The 15436-nt window shown below is 35.6% G+C and overlaps 2 protein-coding genes across 2 annotated transcripts; one reads left to right on the top strand and one right to left on the bottom strand.

Annotated features, from left to right (window-relative positions):
- Positions 1-161: 161 nt before the first annotated feature.
- LOC306862941 (uncharacterized protein) lies at positions 162-2178 on the bottom strand. The gene is made up of 2 exons (XM_079406050.1): positions 1869-2178; positions 162-1246 (listed from the first exon to the last, which is right to left on the bottom strand). The coding sequence occupies exons 1-2, from the start codon at positions 2059-2061 to the stop codon at positions 885-887; spliced, it is 555 nt and encodes a 184-aa protein (XP_079262176.1). The 5' UTR covers positions 2062-2178; the 3' UTR covers positions 162-884.
- Positions 2179-11444: 9266 nt separating this feature from the next.
- On the top strand, positions 11445-13660 carry LOC306862486 (trafficking regulator of GLUT4 1-like). The gene is made up of 3 exons (XM_079405301.1): positions 11445-11988; positions 12230-12353; positions 12590-13660. The coding sequence occupies exons 1-3, from the start codon at positions 11632-11634 to the stop codon at positions 12595-12597; spliced, it is 489 nt and encodes a 162-aa protein (XP_079261427.1). The 5' UTR covers positions 11445-11631; the 3' UTR covers positions 12598-13660.
- Positions 13661-15436: the final 1776 nt, after the last annotated feature.

Below are 15436 nucleotides of genomic sequence, written 5' to 3'. Positions count from 1 at the left end.
TTTGTAATATTATTACTATTTAAAACAACTTTTAAACTTTTTATTTTAAAATTGAATTTATTCCTCAGATCCTTCAGAAATCATTCTATGCCGATTTGGTGCTGAAGAAACACTTCTTAATATTATTTCATTCTTAAGTAGGTTGAAAACAGTTCTATTTATGTAGAGTGTTTTTTTTTATTCTGTGATTAATAGAACTTTCAAAAGAACAGCATTTTATGAAATAATACATTATAAACATATTTGCTCACTTTTAAACAGTTTAATGCATCCTGAATAAAAGTATTAATTTATTTGAACACAAAAGGTATTTTTTGAAAGTTATGTGTATAAATGTATAATTTGTAAATGTGTGTTTGTGTGTATGCAATAATATTATTTAAATATTTTGTATTATACATGATTAGTTTAATAATTTAATTATTTAAGCAATGTACATTGATGTCATATCTAAGCTTGTGAAAAAATATATAGCACTTTTCAATGTGCTTTTTTAAATTAGTATGTGCATATTTTGAAGCCATAAATTCAATTACAGTGAACTATACCTACGTAAACAAACAAAAGGCAAATTCTTGAAGTCCTTGATAAAAAAATCAAACATGATTATTGAAGTAATAGATGAAAACAATGCTAAATAGATTCAGTAGAGGCTCAAATGGATGAACAGAATAACAAATGGGGGTAACAAAACCAGGGATCAATGTATAAGCACAAAATGTTGCTATGCTTCACAGTAAGCCTCCATGTGAGAGTATCCACATACGAGAGAAATTATATTGCACATTCAGGTCTAACATAACTTTCCCAGTACAGTTATGTTAATAACACCACACACCTCTGCACATGACAGATGACTGATTATAAGATTTCATGATATAAGTTCATGTTAAAACTCCAGGCTTGTTTCGTGTATTTAGTTTTGAAGAGTTTGAGTCTATGCTTAAACCAGTCTGAATGTTTTGTAGAAAAGCCTGTCTTGATGCCATATAACGTTTACGGCGGTTGGCTCTGTAGACCTCCAATCGTTGGGCCTCTGCAGTGGGGTCTTCAAGAGCTCCTTCCCACCTCAAGCTGTCCTGTTCAAGATCAGTCAAATCAGATTTGTCCTCCTCTGTTGGAACCACTTCTGATACACCCTTGGGATGTTTGGATTTGCTGCTCTTATGTTCTTTGGCTTTGGCCTGACCTTTGCTCAGAGCATCACTCATCTCACTGTTGGTCCACTGTTCTATCTGCAGTTTCTCTAGAGGAAGATCAGATGGGTAAATGGATTACGAGTTAATCACCCAGAACAGAGAAACTATAGAAGGTTTCAAATATATCAGAGTGCTTCTGAAACAATTCCAGCAACCCACTGGTCAGCTACTGCACTATAAGGTACCGAAGGAGGCAGCTATCAATCAACACAAAAGTAAAATACTGTTAAAGACAGACTTTGGAAATAAACGTTTCATTAATGTTATTTATTTGATGTTTATTCCTAATGAACCATGCCTTGTTTTACCATAAATTATCTAAATTGCAAATTAATAAAATTATTTTTAACTACAAACAATATTTAGACTTTTCAGATAATGTTAAGTATTTAATGTTAACATAAAATGTTAATGTAGGCCTATTTTGCTTTTTTCCCATTGGCAGATTTTTTTTTTTCAACAAAATTGAGGCATTTCTCAGAATACCTGCCACAGTATAAAGAAAGTCATAGGTTTGGAAAGATATGAGGGTGAGTAAATTTTATTTTTTGACTATTTAAGCCTTTTTTTCTCCCAACAGCTACATTTTTATTTATTATATTATAATATTAATTTATCAATGTATTTATTTTTGCCACTAGTAACCACGTAAAGCGTTCAAAAACTCACCTGAATCCTTTGACTGGTTGATTCCATTCCTCGATTTCTTTTTCTCTTTTATTGTGTCTTTCCTTTTCTTTTTGCTCTCTTTCATTGTGGCAGTCAAAGGAGGCACGTGAAACTCTTTTTTAGGTGAAATCTCCTGGCGCATGTTTGTTGTCTGAGAAACGCCTTTAATCCGTCTGTCTCTAAACGATGCCATACTTCAACACATTCAATTTTAACATTTATAATATAAACTAACTATCCTTAAATCGCTAAGGTTAGTTGGTAGCGCGCAAAACTCAGCGTTCTACCAGCGTGAAGGTCGTTTGAGCGTGATGACGCATCACCATGGAAACAGAACTCCTCCTGCAGTCTGACGTTCACACATACATAATATCTGAGATAAGTAGAGATATTTGCTACTTGCAATGCAATAACAGTAACCTAGATCATTTGATCACCCATTTTATTCAGCTGTAAACAAAATTATATTAGATTTGTACAGAACCTAGAGTTAGCCTTTAACAAGAAGTACAAATTCTACTCAAACGTGATCATACGACCTGTTTTTGGCTCAGACACTGACCCTATATTTAGAACAAGGCCATCAGTTAAAGAGAAGAACATGGTGCTGTGCAGCCAAACTTAGCAACAGCAGTAAAGGTTACATTTTCACTGACATTTTATATTACAGACCCTGCATGTGTGCTTTTTGAGACCAATATCTGTTTATAACAGCACGTGGGCTTTTTTCATACCTTTATAATGAATGTTTTATTGTGTATATACACCTGGCATGTTGAAATTATTATTTGATTGAAATTACTTTACTTTACTTTTAGTAATTTACCAGACGCTTTTATCCAAAGCGACTTAAAAATAAGAAGAAGTAACTAAAACTCAAAGTTAACACTCTGTAAATACTCTATACACACACATTTAAGAAAATACAGAAATTTAATAAAATTGACAAATGCATATACAGCAACATTTCAATAGTAAACATATAAATGAAAAAAATAAATAAAAATAAAAAGCGATACTTAAATTAAAAGAACTTTGGGGGATGGTCAGTAAACTTTCACACGTCCAGATGATTGGCTGGAAACGGATCGTCCCTGAGCAGGGAACATTTTAATTGGTTGGAACCCTTTTGTCCCGCCCCCTTTCTTGGGAGTCGTTGGCTGAAGTGGAAGTCATTCATAATCTACGGAAGACAGTCGTCATAGCGAACCCTTGACGTCGCAGATCCAGCTGTTCCTAATCGCGTCACTCCCTTCTCCAGCTGATCGCAGACGCCGGTGAACATGAGCCGAGAACGGAGGAATCACTTTAGCAGGTGAGCGTTTATGTTAGTCAACTTTTCAGACATTAACCAGCTTCGTAGTCGATCTAATCCACGGTCTGCTTCTGTCGGGTTTTAGATAGAACGGCTTTATTAGCTCCGGGGGAAGGCGAGGCAGTTCACTTCGGTGGGGCGGAAAAATATTAGATTCTTCAGAGGAACGAACACGCGTTATATTCGAGATAAAATGAACGATTATAATATTAGAACATTCCATCATCGAATACCGGGCGGAGGTCATTACATAAGTTTCATTCCATTATTCCGGCCAAACTTCCAAAGCCTTTACTCGAGGACGCAATTCGGTGTAATCTCTGTATTTAAAGTTCTCTCATGAAAAATCTAATCCATGACATGTTGAATAAACACAAGATAGTTATTTAGTGCAATCACGTCAGTCCTTTTTTATTGCTGCATAGATGCCAACGTGTCTGCTAAAGTGTGTTTCCTGATTTGGTTTGGTAAGAACATCCTTATGTAATTCATTCACCTCTGATGAAGAAATCTCTGTAGTTTTTGCTCGATGTGTGACGTTATAATCGGTTTTGCTGGTCATAGTGGAATATTACAGATTTAGGACGTGACGTAGCAAACGTTATATATACCCTGATATTTCAGCTATTTCATGTATGTGCTGTTTTACGTAATTTAATATGTAAAAAAATATATATTTAGTTGAATATGATTTACTTGCAGGTTTTTCCCCTGTGTCATGATACTATGTTACTGTAAAAACCCTTAAATGCCACTGAATATACTGGCATGGTTTATTTTCATGATTGTTGAATAAAATCTCTATAAGAACAATGTGCTGTTTAAACTATATTCTACATGTAGGTTGTCTGTGAAGAGCAGGCCTCAAATGCTCCGAGTATTTTCTAAAGACATCACTTTGTGACACTAAGACAATGCCTATCAGCAAACATCCTTGAAAAGATGCTCCTTGTGACATTCTATATCTGTATCATTGGTTTGATTCCAGCTAGCTTAGTTTTTGGTCAACACTTTTCAACCAGGCATCCAAAAATAGACAGTTCTTCTGAATTGGTGTTCAAACCGAAGTACTGCAGTTACAGCCTTTAAGAGACCGGAAGCTGACATCCTTCCTCATGTTTGAGGAGTCCATTTCTAAATTCGGACTGCACTTTACCCTGTTGTGGATCTGGAAGGTGGGTTGCATTGCTTAAAATCAACCAGCTGTAATAAAAAGCAAATGTGTTTTATAAATAACAAAACCACATTTCTTTTTATAGATGATGTCAATGGTGAGGTATGTGTGCACCGCACTTCCTTCAGTAATAATTATCATGATGCTGGCAAGAAAAAAAAACTAATCAAGTATGTTTTTAAATACAAAATGGCATATTTCTGTATTGATGCTAGTGCATTAAAATGGCCCTCCCTGCAGAATCCATGGCAAGTCAGTACTCGGTCACATCTGATTCAGCCTCAGGCTTTGCAATACAATGTTTTTTTTTTTCTTTTCTCGCCCTTAAACGGCAAAGAGCGATGGAGACATCTTCCCACCCTGTTTGCTCATAGATATCACTTTGTCAGCCCTGAGAAAAGACATCAGCACAAAGTCAGAGTTTAACTGTATGGTTTATGCTTATGGAGGCCAACTGGTCATGTTGGCTGAAGTTGAGCAGTTTAATTTTGTTCTTGTGCAAACACTTTAGATACCAAGGGTCAAACTTGTCTTGGTACGATAAGACACATTTTTTTAGTGCTAACAATGTAGGCTAGTGTGTTAGCCATTAGCAATAGCGAGCTGACCTTAACGTTTCCCTTTTCCGTTCACGCATTGCAGCTTGTGTACACCCAGACCAGATCAATAGATCGACTGGTGAGGGGGATCGAGACGAGCGTGTTCAGATATGCAAACATTGTCAATTCAGGCTAATTTGCTTGCACTGCTGCGACACCCCAGAAAATGAACATCCATTTATTTAATTTGGGTGATTTTGTATAGCACGTGATATAGTGAGTCCAAAGTTTTGAAGTAGAATAAATGCTATATAATGACTAAAGCACTAATTAACACATAAATAATAATTTATTGGTGATATTATAAAGAATATACACAAGTCCACAAATTCAACCCTTATGTGATATCATTGACGCCTTTTTTTTATCAATCAGAAATCATGAATTTTGTAACATGCTCATTGGAAAAACATGCCTCTATCAATATTTAAAAAAAAATGTAGCTATACATACAATTCGCTGCTTTTTCTTCGATTGAATTGAACAGTAGAGGCAGTAAAACACCAACTTTTACCTCTGTTCGCACAAATTATTACAATGAAAAATTGTCAGTTAATATTTTTTTCCTTGCACACTACTGTTATGAACTCAAAACACTCTTATCGTAGTGTATGGTTTGTATACTAATACATTTTGTTGTCCTCATAACATAACCAGCTCCATATGTATGATTTTTCTGAAGTTGTAAACTTGCTCGGTAGCTCGCCTGGTACAACATTACATTAGTGATGTGAAGCCCTCTGGTACGAGAAACACAGAAATAAAAGATGGCCTGGTTGCTTCAGCAAGTGAACGTTTCTCTCACACTTGCATTTAGTAACGCTATCAGTTACATTTAGTGTCGCTAATACGTTATTCTAAAATGCGATTAACTTTTTACCACCATTCACCCAACATTTAATTTCCAAACTGCTGTGATGCAACTGCCAGCATAATAAAACATTGCCCGGTTCACATTCATCAGTTTCTCTGGACATTTTACTTTGAAAGTGAACTTGCAAGAAGCAACAAAATATCATTCTGCAGAACTGTCACCACAGGCACATTTTATTCAGTGAGTCTGGGACTTTTAAAATGTTACCACTTTTAATAGTTAAGTTTAAATTTGTGTTGTTTATACACCCAATATGACCTACCTACGTCTGCGAAACACAAAAGGGAAACATTTCGAAAGTTGTTCAAGCTGCTCTGATTGAAACGAAGTAGTGGATAGGGACAAGGAGCAGAAAAGCCTCAAAGTACATGGCAGAACTGTAATTATTGTATTTTGGTGAATTATTGGCTTTAAGCTTCCCATGAGAGAATGAAACATTTGAGTCACATAATTTTCTGTTTATTGTGTTTGTGATTGTTCTATGCATCATAGATGACATTATGTCTGAATTGTGCTCTCAAGGCCTTACCTTGTCCCCTGGCCTCCACCCCCAATGCCTGCTGATTCATGTCTGCGTGTCTGCGCCGGCTTGCTGGATGGGGGAGGGTGGAATGAACGAGGGGCACGGAGTACTGAGAAAGAATGATAGATGATTACCAAACGCAGCACGGGGAGGGAAACGAGACGGAAAGTGCGAGCAACCTGAGTCTGTGTCATAGAGTTAGCATGATTCAGATGTTTTGAGACTACTTTTTCAAAACGCACTTGTAAGCAAGAAGTTTATTTCAGCATGTCTTGTTGGGATCTGAGGAATGACTGGCATTCTTGGGCCTTATTTGTGAAACTCAAACATCATGATCGGCAAATTGTTCAAATTTTTTTTTTTGTGAATGTGCAAAAAATTATACAGATATACATTCATGGTCTTGTTTTTTTTTTTTTTTTTTTTTTTTTTACATGAATTACAGATTTTATGTCCTTTTGAAACAGTGTAAAAGATATTGAAAACAACTAGTCTTATTTATCTGAAATAATGTCGTAAGGAAGAAATGATAAAGAAATATTTTTTCTTCAAAGCAATGTCTTTTCCTATTCCTTTGTTACTTGAGATGAAATTGATACATTTTAACTTCCATAAGCTTTACAATCAGTCCATAACATTAAAGAAAAAAAAATGATGAAAAATGATTTAATTTTTACATAAATTTAAATTGATTAAATGTATCATTTTTATTTTACACTTTAATCAAATATACATTTCTTACATAAACTTGAAATTATAGTTATGATTAAACAGAAACTTAATTTCATAAATTCAACTTGACAAGCAGAATTTGCCACAAAATGTCTCAGAACATCACATTTTTAAATGTGCAAAGCATAAAATTCATGTACTTGATTAAAAAATATAAGAGATTGCCAACTGGGCAAATGACAGAGAAGCAGTCTGAAACACTCACACAGACTCTGGGACAGGAGGCCATCCTTGTTGTTCAGCCCTGTATGTTTTAGTTTAAATTAATTGTCATATTTGTATTTTGATGGTACTCTGTGGAAATGGCAGAATCAATAATGGTTTTGTAATAACAGGGAGAACAAACTTGTGGTTGTGGAACATATCTTGTGTTATTTTTGAGAAATAATCGACTGTCTTGTTTTTATCTTCTAGGATTGAGGTGAAGGCTGATGAGTGAATACTGGCTGACCTACCGCAGTTCTTCTCTGGCAAACTTTATGACCCTGTCCTGACGCTAAAGCTGCCAGCTGAAGAACTGTTGTGGTCCGCTCTACCCAGCATGCACCATTTTCATCTGAGAGGGCTGTGGATCTTACTGATTCTGGATCATCTCTGTCAGAGATCTTTGATATTTTAAAATTCACTTTTTTATTATTGAAGTAGAAAATATCTTAAATGTAAAAATATATATATTTTTAGGAAAATGTAAAAATATTTTTACATTTTTGTCTTGGAATTTTCTTAGATGTATATCAAATACTTTCTAAATGCCTTTGCAATAGCTGCTGTCAAATGTTAGAGATGAATTAATTAAAATATTTATACGCCTGAACTATTATTTTACACCGTTTTAAGTGTTATGTAAAATATGACCGATAGAGGGCGTCAATGGTCAGTTGGACAGTAAGGCTAGCTGAGTTAGATCTACTGCCTGTTTATCAAGCAGAGAAATTTACTCGGACGTTTTCCACCCTTTCCATGTTTTTTCACTCTTATACAAGTGACGATAACTTTGTGTCCAATGATATATTTGAATAATTTTGGTAAGAGAATGGACTGAGAGGAAAAAAATAAATTAGTCTATTAGTCTAAAAAATAATCTAAAACAAAAATTATATATTTTTTTTGTTTTTACATATCACCCAGCAAATGCACAACGTCCCATAAGGTTATTCCAAATATGGATAATTTTGGAGGAACCAAAGCATTCTAGGAATGTTCTGGATAGTAACTGATTCCATGTACAGTAGGCTAATCTGGATTATGTAATCGGGTTTAAAAATTTAGTATTTGTAATATTAAATTACATTTGAAAATAGAGGAGAACGGGGTGATTTGAGAATGTGGGGAAGTTGAACCACCCCTTGTTTCTAGACAACAGTAAATAAAATTGGTGATATGATCACACATTTGAAGATTTAACCATTTTACTCACCCTGTGATGGAGAGAGGCCCATGGAATACTTGGTAACTACATTTATGTTCAATAAACAGCTTTTTTCTATTGTGGATGAACAATTACAGACAAATCTGACAAAATTACAGACAAAACTTTGTTTTTGGAAAACCATACTGGATTTTTGAAAGCAGTTTATCTTAGGCCCAAAGTGATTGTTCCCAAGGATGCACCACATCCTGACATTTATGTACATATCTAAATTGGACCCATTGCTGGCATGGTCTCAATTCAAACACAATAAAAATGGGCTCAACTCACCCTGCTCTCCCCTACTTGTAATCAAACTATACTATTTAATTATTGATTACGTGATATAGTATTACATATTATTTCCACAGTATCAATAAATTATTCATAATTCCCCCTAATCTTTCATCTTTTAAATCTTTTTTTTTTTTCTTAAAGAGACTCCTTATATAGACTACATTCAGAATGACTTCCAATGTTTTGTACATTCACACAAAGACCGGTCATTAGTTAGGTGGCTATACACAGAAAATTGAAATGCCACACAGAATTTGACAACTGGATTTACAAAACTCATTTCACTTTTAAGAAGGGTTTTCTCAATATTTCAACATTGCATCAACTACTGATGAACACATTTAAGTTTATTTGAATTATCGCTCAGTGGGTTAATTTGTATTATGTCTTTGTGTTTCAAACATATTAAAATTCACAAATTTATGTTGCTTGATGTAATGCAGGGATTCCCAAACAGTTTCTCTTTCACATAATTGCTTGTTCCCCCTGAGATTTTAAGGAAATAAGTAACACATTTGCATTTTTACAGCTCCAACACTGGTTAATGGTCACATGACACGCAGGCAAACTATATATATATATATATATATACACTCACCTAAAGGATTATTAGGAACACCTGTTCAATTTCTCATTAATGCAATTATCTAATCAACCAATCACATGGCAGTTGCTTCAATGCATTTAGGGGTGTGGTCCTGGTCAAGACAATCTCCTGAACTCCAAACTGAATGTCAGAATGGGAAAGAAAGGTGATTTAAGCAATTTTGAGCGTGGCATGGTTGTTGGTGCCAGACGGGCCGGTCTGAGTATTTCACAATCTGCTCAGTTACTGGGATTTTCACGCACAACCATTTCTAGGGTTTTCAAAGAATGGTGTGAAAAGGGAAAAACATCCAGTATGCGGCAGTCCTGTGGGCGAAAATGCCTTGTTGATGCTAGAGGTCAGAGGAGAATGGGCCGACTGATTCAAGCTGATAGAAGAGCAACTTTGACTGAAATAACCACTCGTTACAACCGAGGTATGCAGCAAAGCATTTGTGAAGCCACAACACGCACAACCTTGAGGCGGATGGGCTACAACAGCAGAAGACCCCACCGGGTACCACTCATCTCCACTACAAATAGGAAAAAGAGGCTACAATTTGCACGAGCTCACCAAAATTGGACGGTTGAAGACTGGAAAAATGTTGCCTGGTCTGATGAGTCTCGATTTCTGTTGAGACATTCAGATGGTAGAGTCAGAATTTGGCGTAAACAGAATGAGAACATGAATCCATCATGCCTTGTTACCACTGTGCAGGCTGGTGGTGGTGGTGTAATGGTGTGGGGGATGTTTTCTTGGCACACTTTAGGCCCCTTAGTGCCAATTGAGCATCGTTTAAATGCCACGGCCTACCTGAGCATTGTTTCTGACCATGTCCATCCCTTTATGACCACCATGTACCCATCCTCTGATGGCTACTTCCAGCAGGATAATGCACCATGTCACAAAGCTTGAATCATTTCAAATTGGTTTCTTGAACATGACAATGAGTTCACTGTACTAAAATGGCCCCCACAGTCACCAGATCTCAACCCAATAGAGCATCTTTGGGATGTGGTGGAACGGGAGCGTCGTGCCCTGGATGTGCATCCCACAAATCTCCATCAACTGCAAGATGCTATCCTATCAATATGGGCCAACATTTCTAAACAATGCTTTCAGCACCTTGTTGAATCAATGCCACGTAGAATTAAGGCAGTTCTGAAGGCGAAAGGGGGTCAAACACAGTATTAGTATGGTGTTCCTAATAATCCTTTAGGTGAGTGTGTGTGTATATATATATATATATATATATATATATATATATATATATATATATATATATATATATATATATATATATATATATATAGTGAGTCTTTTATTTTGATTGTCATTTTAAAATGATTTATTTTAGTTGTACATATTTATGATTTATTTATTTGCTTTTCTTTAAATTCACATACCCCCTGCAGTCCCTGTACAAACCCCTGTTTAGGAAACCTTGACGTAATGTTTAATTATCATGTTGTTAATAACAACAAATGGAATATTCCTTCTCTTTGTATTTTTATATAAATTTGGTACTAGATATTTAAATCTAGTCATAAACGAGCTGGGTAAAAAGCAACCTAAAAGTAATCAAAAAGTATTCTGATTATTATTTTAGATTACGTTATAATTAGGCTACATTCTTGTGTGTAATTTTGAATCAGTAACAGATTACAATTGTTAAGAAATCTACCCAGCCGGTGGTTTTTTTGTAACCAAAATTAAAACTGAGGGAACCTATAGCCTAGTCTACAAAACCTTTCCTGCCGGATATTTTTTTATTTTTATTTTTCAAAATCATGAACTATATTTTGGAGAATTAGCCTATATGACTGAAATTAGTGTAATACAGCATGCAAGAAAAATATTAACCAGGTCAGTAAAAAGCATCATATAATCTCACGGGGAGTCATTCGTGACTGAGATTAGAATCCGATTTGCACAGAAACGACTGAATTAAAGCGTCTAGATCCACGGATAAAAGATGCGTGCGTTTAGAGTCCACCAATCAGATGCCGCCGTTAAGGCGCCCTTAAATCGTGCCCAATGCAAACTGACTGATTTACGCAAAGCATCCAGATTCGGATCTCAAATGTAAGACGAGGGTGGTAGGCTAAATGTTGATGAAGTAGATGGATGTCCAATAGGTGTACGAATATCTCTGTGCAAATGGATTAAATTCAAGATTTTACGCTGATCGAGATAACTTCATAAGAGTGTATATTTGATGTTGTTCTTACTCAAAGGGATTTATTCTGTAAGAGATGGCTATTAACACGGACGCCCCTCGCGCGACGGATGCCCTGGGCGAGAGAGCCGCGCTGCAGTCCACCGATTTTGGAGATACTCAGAAACTTCTTGACATCTCAGACAAGGAGCTGAAAAGAGAATTAAACCACTCGAATTCGGATTCACACCTCGCGAAGTGTCTCGAAGCGGAACAGAATGAACAGACTGTGGTTAACGTTGGCTCGGAGCCCTGCTCTCCGTTGCAGGTCAGCCGCGCGTCGTCGCCCACGCCCGCGGAACGCGAGCCCTGCAGCTTCATGTGGGTGGCCGTGATCTCCTGCTTCTGCCCCGCTGTCCCGATAAACCTGTTTGCGCTTTATTTTGCGCATTTGGTGAGTGGTGTCACTGATGTTAAACTTAATTAGCCTACTTTTAGAATTAAACTTAATTACTATTAGAGTTCACACTTAGTAGCCTAATAAATTAGAAAGCAAATAGCCTAAAACAAAGTAAAACAAACTCTTAGTGTTTCTATTTAGGGCGGCTGGTGGGGCCCCTAATATTTAATAATGGGGCCACCATATGCATTTATAAAGCTTACTTATCCATGATTTTCTTTCTGTTCTACTTCAGGCTCGGTCCATGATACAAGCAAAAGATTATGATGGGGCCAGAAGACTTGGGCGTCTAGCTTTATTGCTTAGTATCATTTCCATTGTTGTGGGTCTGGCTATAGTCCTTTATCTGTTGATGACAGGTAAACTACATCTCTCTTTCTGTACATACACACACACACACACACACACACACGGGAATAGATATCGGCCTACATGTTGCACCCAACTCAACTCTGAAAACATGAAACTATCAGTATTATTAAAAATACAATTTATAATTTTGATTGTATTTTAATTCTATTTTACAAATACAATCAGTATTATACAAAAATTATCATATACTTAAATGTCTCTCTCATTTCCTTCTTTCTCCCAGAGACATAATTGTGAGCATTGATGTAAACGGGTATTGGAGCTATAACCAAAGAAGATGGATGATGAATGCCACAGGAAATCCTTCAAAGAAAAAAGCTTAAATATCAATTTATATTATATACAGTGTTAAGCTAAAGTTCACTGAAAAATTGTTTCTAAGCTATCTTGATGGCTTCCAGCCATTTCTGTTGCTGTCTTGGAAATTTTGCTTTATCCAACAATGCATTAGCACTAAATTCATTTTGCACTAAATCTTAAATGACTTTTAGTTTTTTAAAAATTATGATCTACATGAAATATTACAATCAGCTGTTCATATTGTTGAATTGTTTTAAAGAAAGAATTATATTATGCTAATGTATGCATTTTGCAATAAGAATGTGACTTGTTCTGAGAATGAGAATCTGTTATTATTTTTCTTTTCTTTTACGACTTATTAAACTTTTAAATACACTGTTTGCTGGGACAGTGGAGCTGGTGCATACAAAATAATATAGTTGGTTTCATTTATTTGTATTCTTGTAATATACGTTTTGTGTAATCTGTTATAGCTCAAAGGCTTAATTTACTCCAAAATCAAAATTCGATCATTATTTATTCACCATCATTTCATTCCAATCCTGTATTTTGGAAAATGTCTCTTTTTGTGCATAGCATAGAAGTCAAATGGGTTCAAAACTATCTTCTTTTGTGTCTCACAGAAGAAAAAAAAATCATAGGTTTGGAATGACAAGAGGGTGAGTGACCGAATTTACATTTGTTTGGGTAAAACTTATTTTTTACATTTCTTTTTAGAAAAGTAATTTTATTCTGATTCATAGCCTTCTGGAAGTGTGCAATAGGATCATAAGGATGCAATGCAGTGTGAGATGGGTCGAATTCTGGGAGTAGCAAAAATATTGTACTGAATATATGTTTTGAACTCGTAAGAGATGAACAAGGGCTATATTCAACCAAAAGCACATGCATGTCTAAAATGAAAACTACAAGATTATATTTGAATTATGCAAATCTGTCTTTTGTTAATACGGTGCCATATTTTTGCATGTAAAAAATTAAACCAAACTTACCTAATGGTTTAGTTTAAGTGTGTTTTTTGCAGATTGTTTGGAAAAGTTCCATTGGCACAGGAATTACTTGTGAATGTTAGACTGAAACAAAGCTACAGTACATCCTGTTCTACTATCAGCCGTCCAGCCTCCAGAGCAACGGAGATCAGAGGAAGCACGTCTGGTAATTTATATCCTGTTCACATAAGTGCATTCCTTTCATCTTTACATTGCCATTATCTGCCTCAAATAGAGGTTATTCTTAAGCGATTCCTGCATCAAAGTGTAAGTTGGTGTCTATATTGTAAGACACGTACCGAAGAATGTTAAATGTTAACTTTTAATGTTGTGTAATGACATAAGCATTTTGCAGTTATTCATATTTTTTGACATGGAGACACACAAAGACATTTGTAGCAAGCATGTATTTTCCAAACCCACAGAACATTTGTTTGCTTCCTGTTCATAAGTGATCCAAACCTCCACTAATGGCTGAGTGGTCAGATGGGGCTAGTTCGGATGATAAAAGCTTTGACCATGTTGTAAATGGGTTTTATGCATAAGCCAATACCACAGAACGTGTATAGTACGACATTTTACAATATATCATAATATATTGCTTTCGTTTCTTCAGTTTAATCAGAATGGAGGGTTCAAAAAAATGAACATAATATTTGATGTGTAATGTTGTTGCCATCTGATAATAATATTTCATTGCATATTTGCAATAATATATTTTTTTCAAGAATTATATTGTATAAAATATCTCTAAAATTAAGATATTATAATACTATTTCTCAGAACAAAATGATGTCTCAATAATATAATATTTGAGCTTATAGATAATGTGTTTAAGCAGATCGTGGGATGCTCAAATGAAGTTTAGAAAATCAATAGCACTTAGTCCATCTTATTCTCTTGCAGACAGAAAGGCCCAGTTAGCCCAGCAGGAGGAGTAATGCACGCTTGTGGGCTTCACTTATGTATAAAAGGAGAGTGGATTCCTCAGCTCACATATCCTGTGAGCACAGCATGAAAGCTTGCAGGATTTAATAAGAACAAAAATGTGTTTTATGGAGCCAATGGAAGCCGAAGATCCAATAAAGCCATGACAAAAAAAAGAGTCATGCGATGTTAAACGAGCTGAAAGGAGGTTTAGCATCAATGCTGCAGTGGAGCACTTGTCTCTGATTATTTTCCTGCAACTGTTGTTAGACAGAGACGGGTTTGTGGAAGCTGATGAGGTAAACCACAGCTGTTAGGCCAATTCCAGGAAACTTCTAATGGACTTTCCCACTCAGAACCCCTATGTGAGAAAGCTGGCATCATGGCAGTATACCAGAATGTAGTGAGCATGACATTACTCCATCTGAAGGGCCATCAATAAAAAAGAACATTATCTGCAATGTTCTCAAGTGTATTGGTATAGATGAAGAAGAGAGGGGTATGTTACAAATTAAATGAATTATTAAATAAATCATGTAAAGCAGTTGGAAGCTTCAGGTTCATTTGATTTAACATTTACTGGCAAATGTTCTTTGTATAACTTAAAGTGTGAAGTCTTATTTACAAAACCTTGGACATTCAAATTAATATGATGATATGATTAATTCATTTACTCTCATGTTGTTCTAACCCCTCATGGATTCTTATCTTCCATGAAAATGTGATATTTAGCAGCATGTCACAACTACTCTTTTTAATAGAATGAAAGTGAATGGTGACCATGACAGTCCCTGATCCTCATTCTACAGTGGCCAAGAGTCTCAACGGGCTGCAAATGAAAAAACAAACAAAAA

Source organism: Barbus barbus (assembly GCF_936440315.1).
Source record: "Barbus barbus genome assembly, chromosome: 43".
Taxonomy (NCBI): domain Eukaryota; kingdom Metazoa; phylum Chordata; class Actinopteri; order Cypriniformes; family Cyprinidae; genus Barbus; species Barbus barbus.
This window is presented reverse-complemented; position numbering and strand designations above follow the sequence as displayed.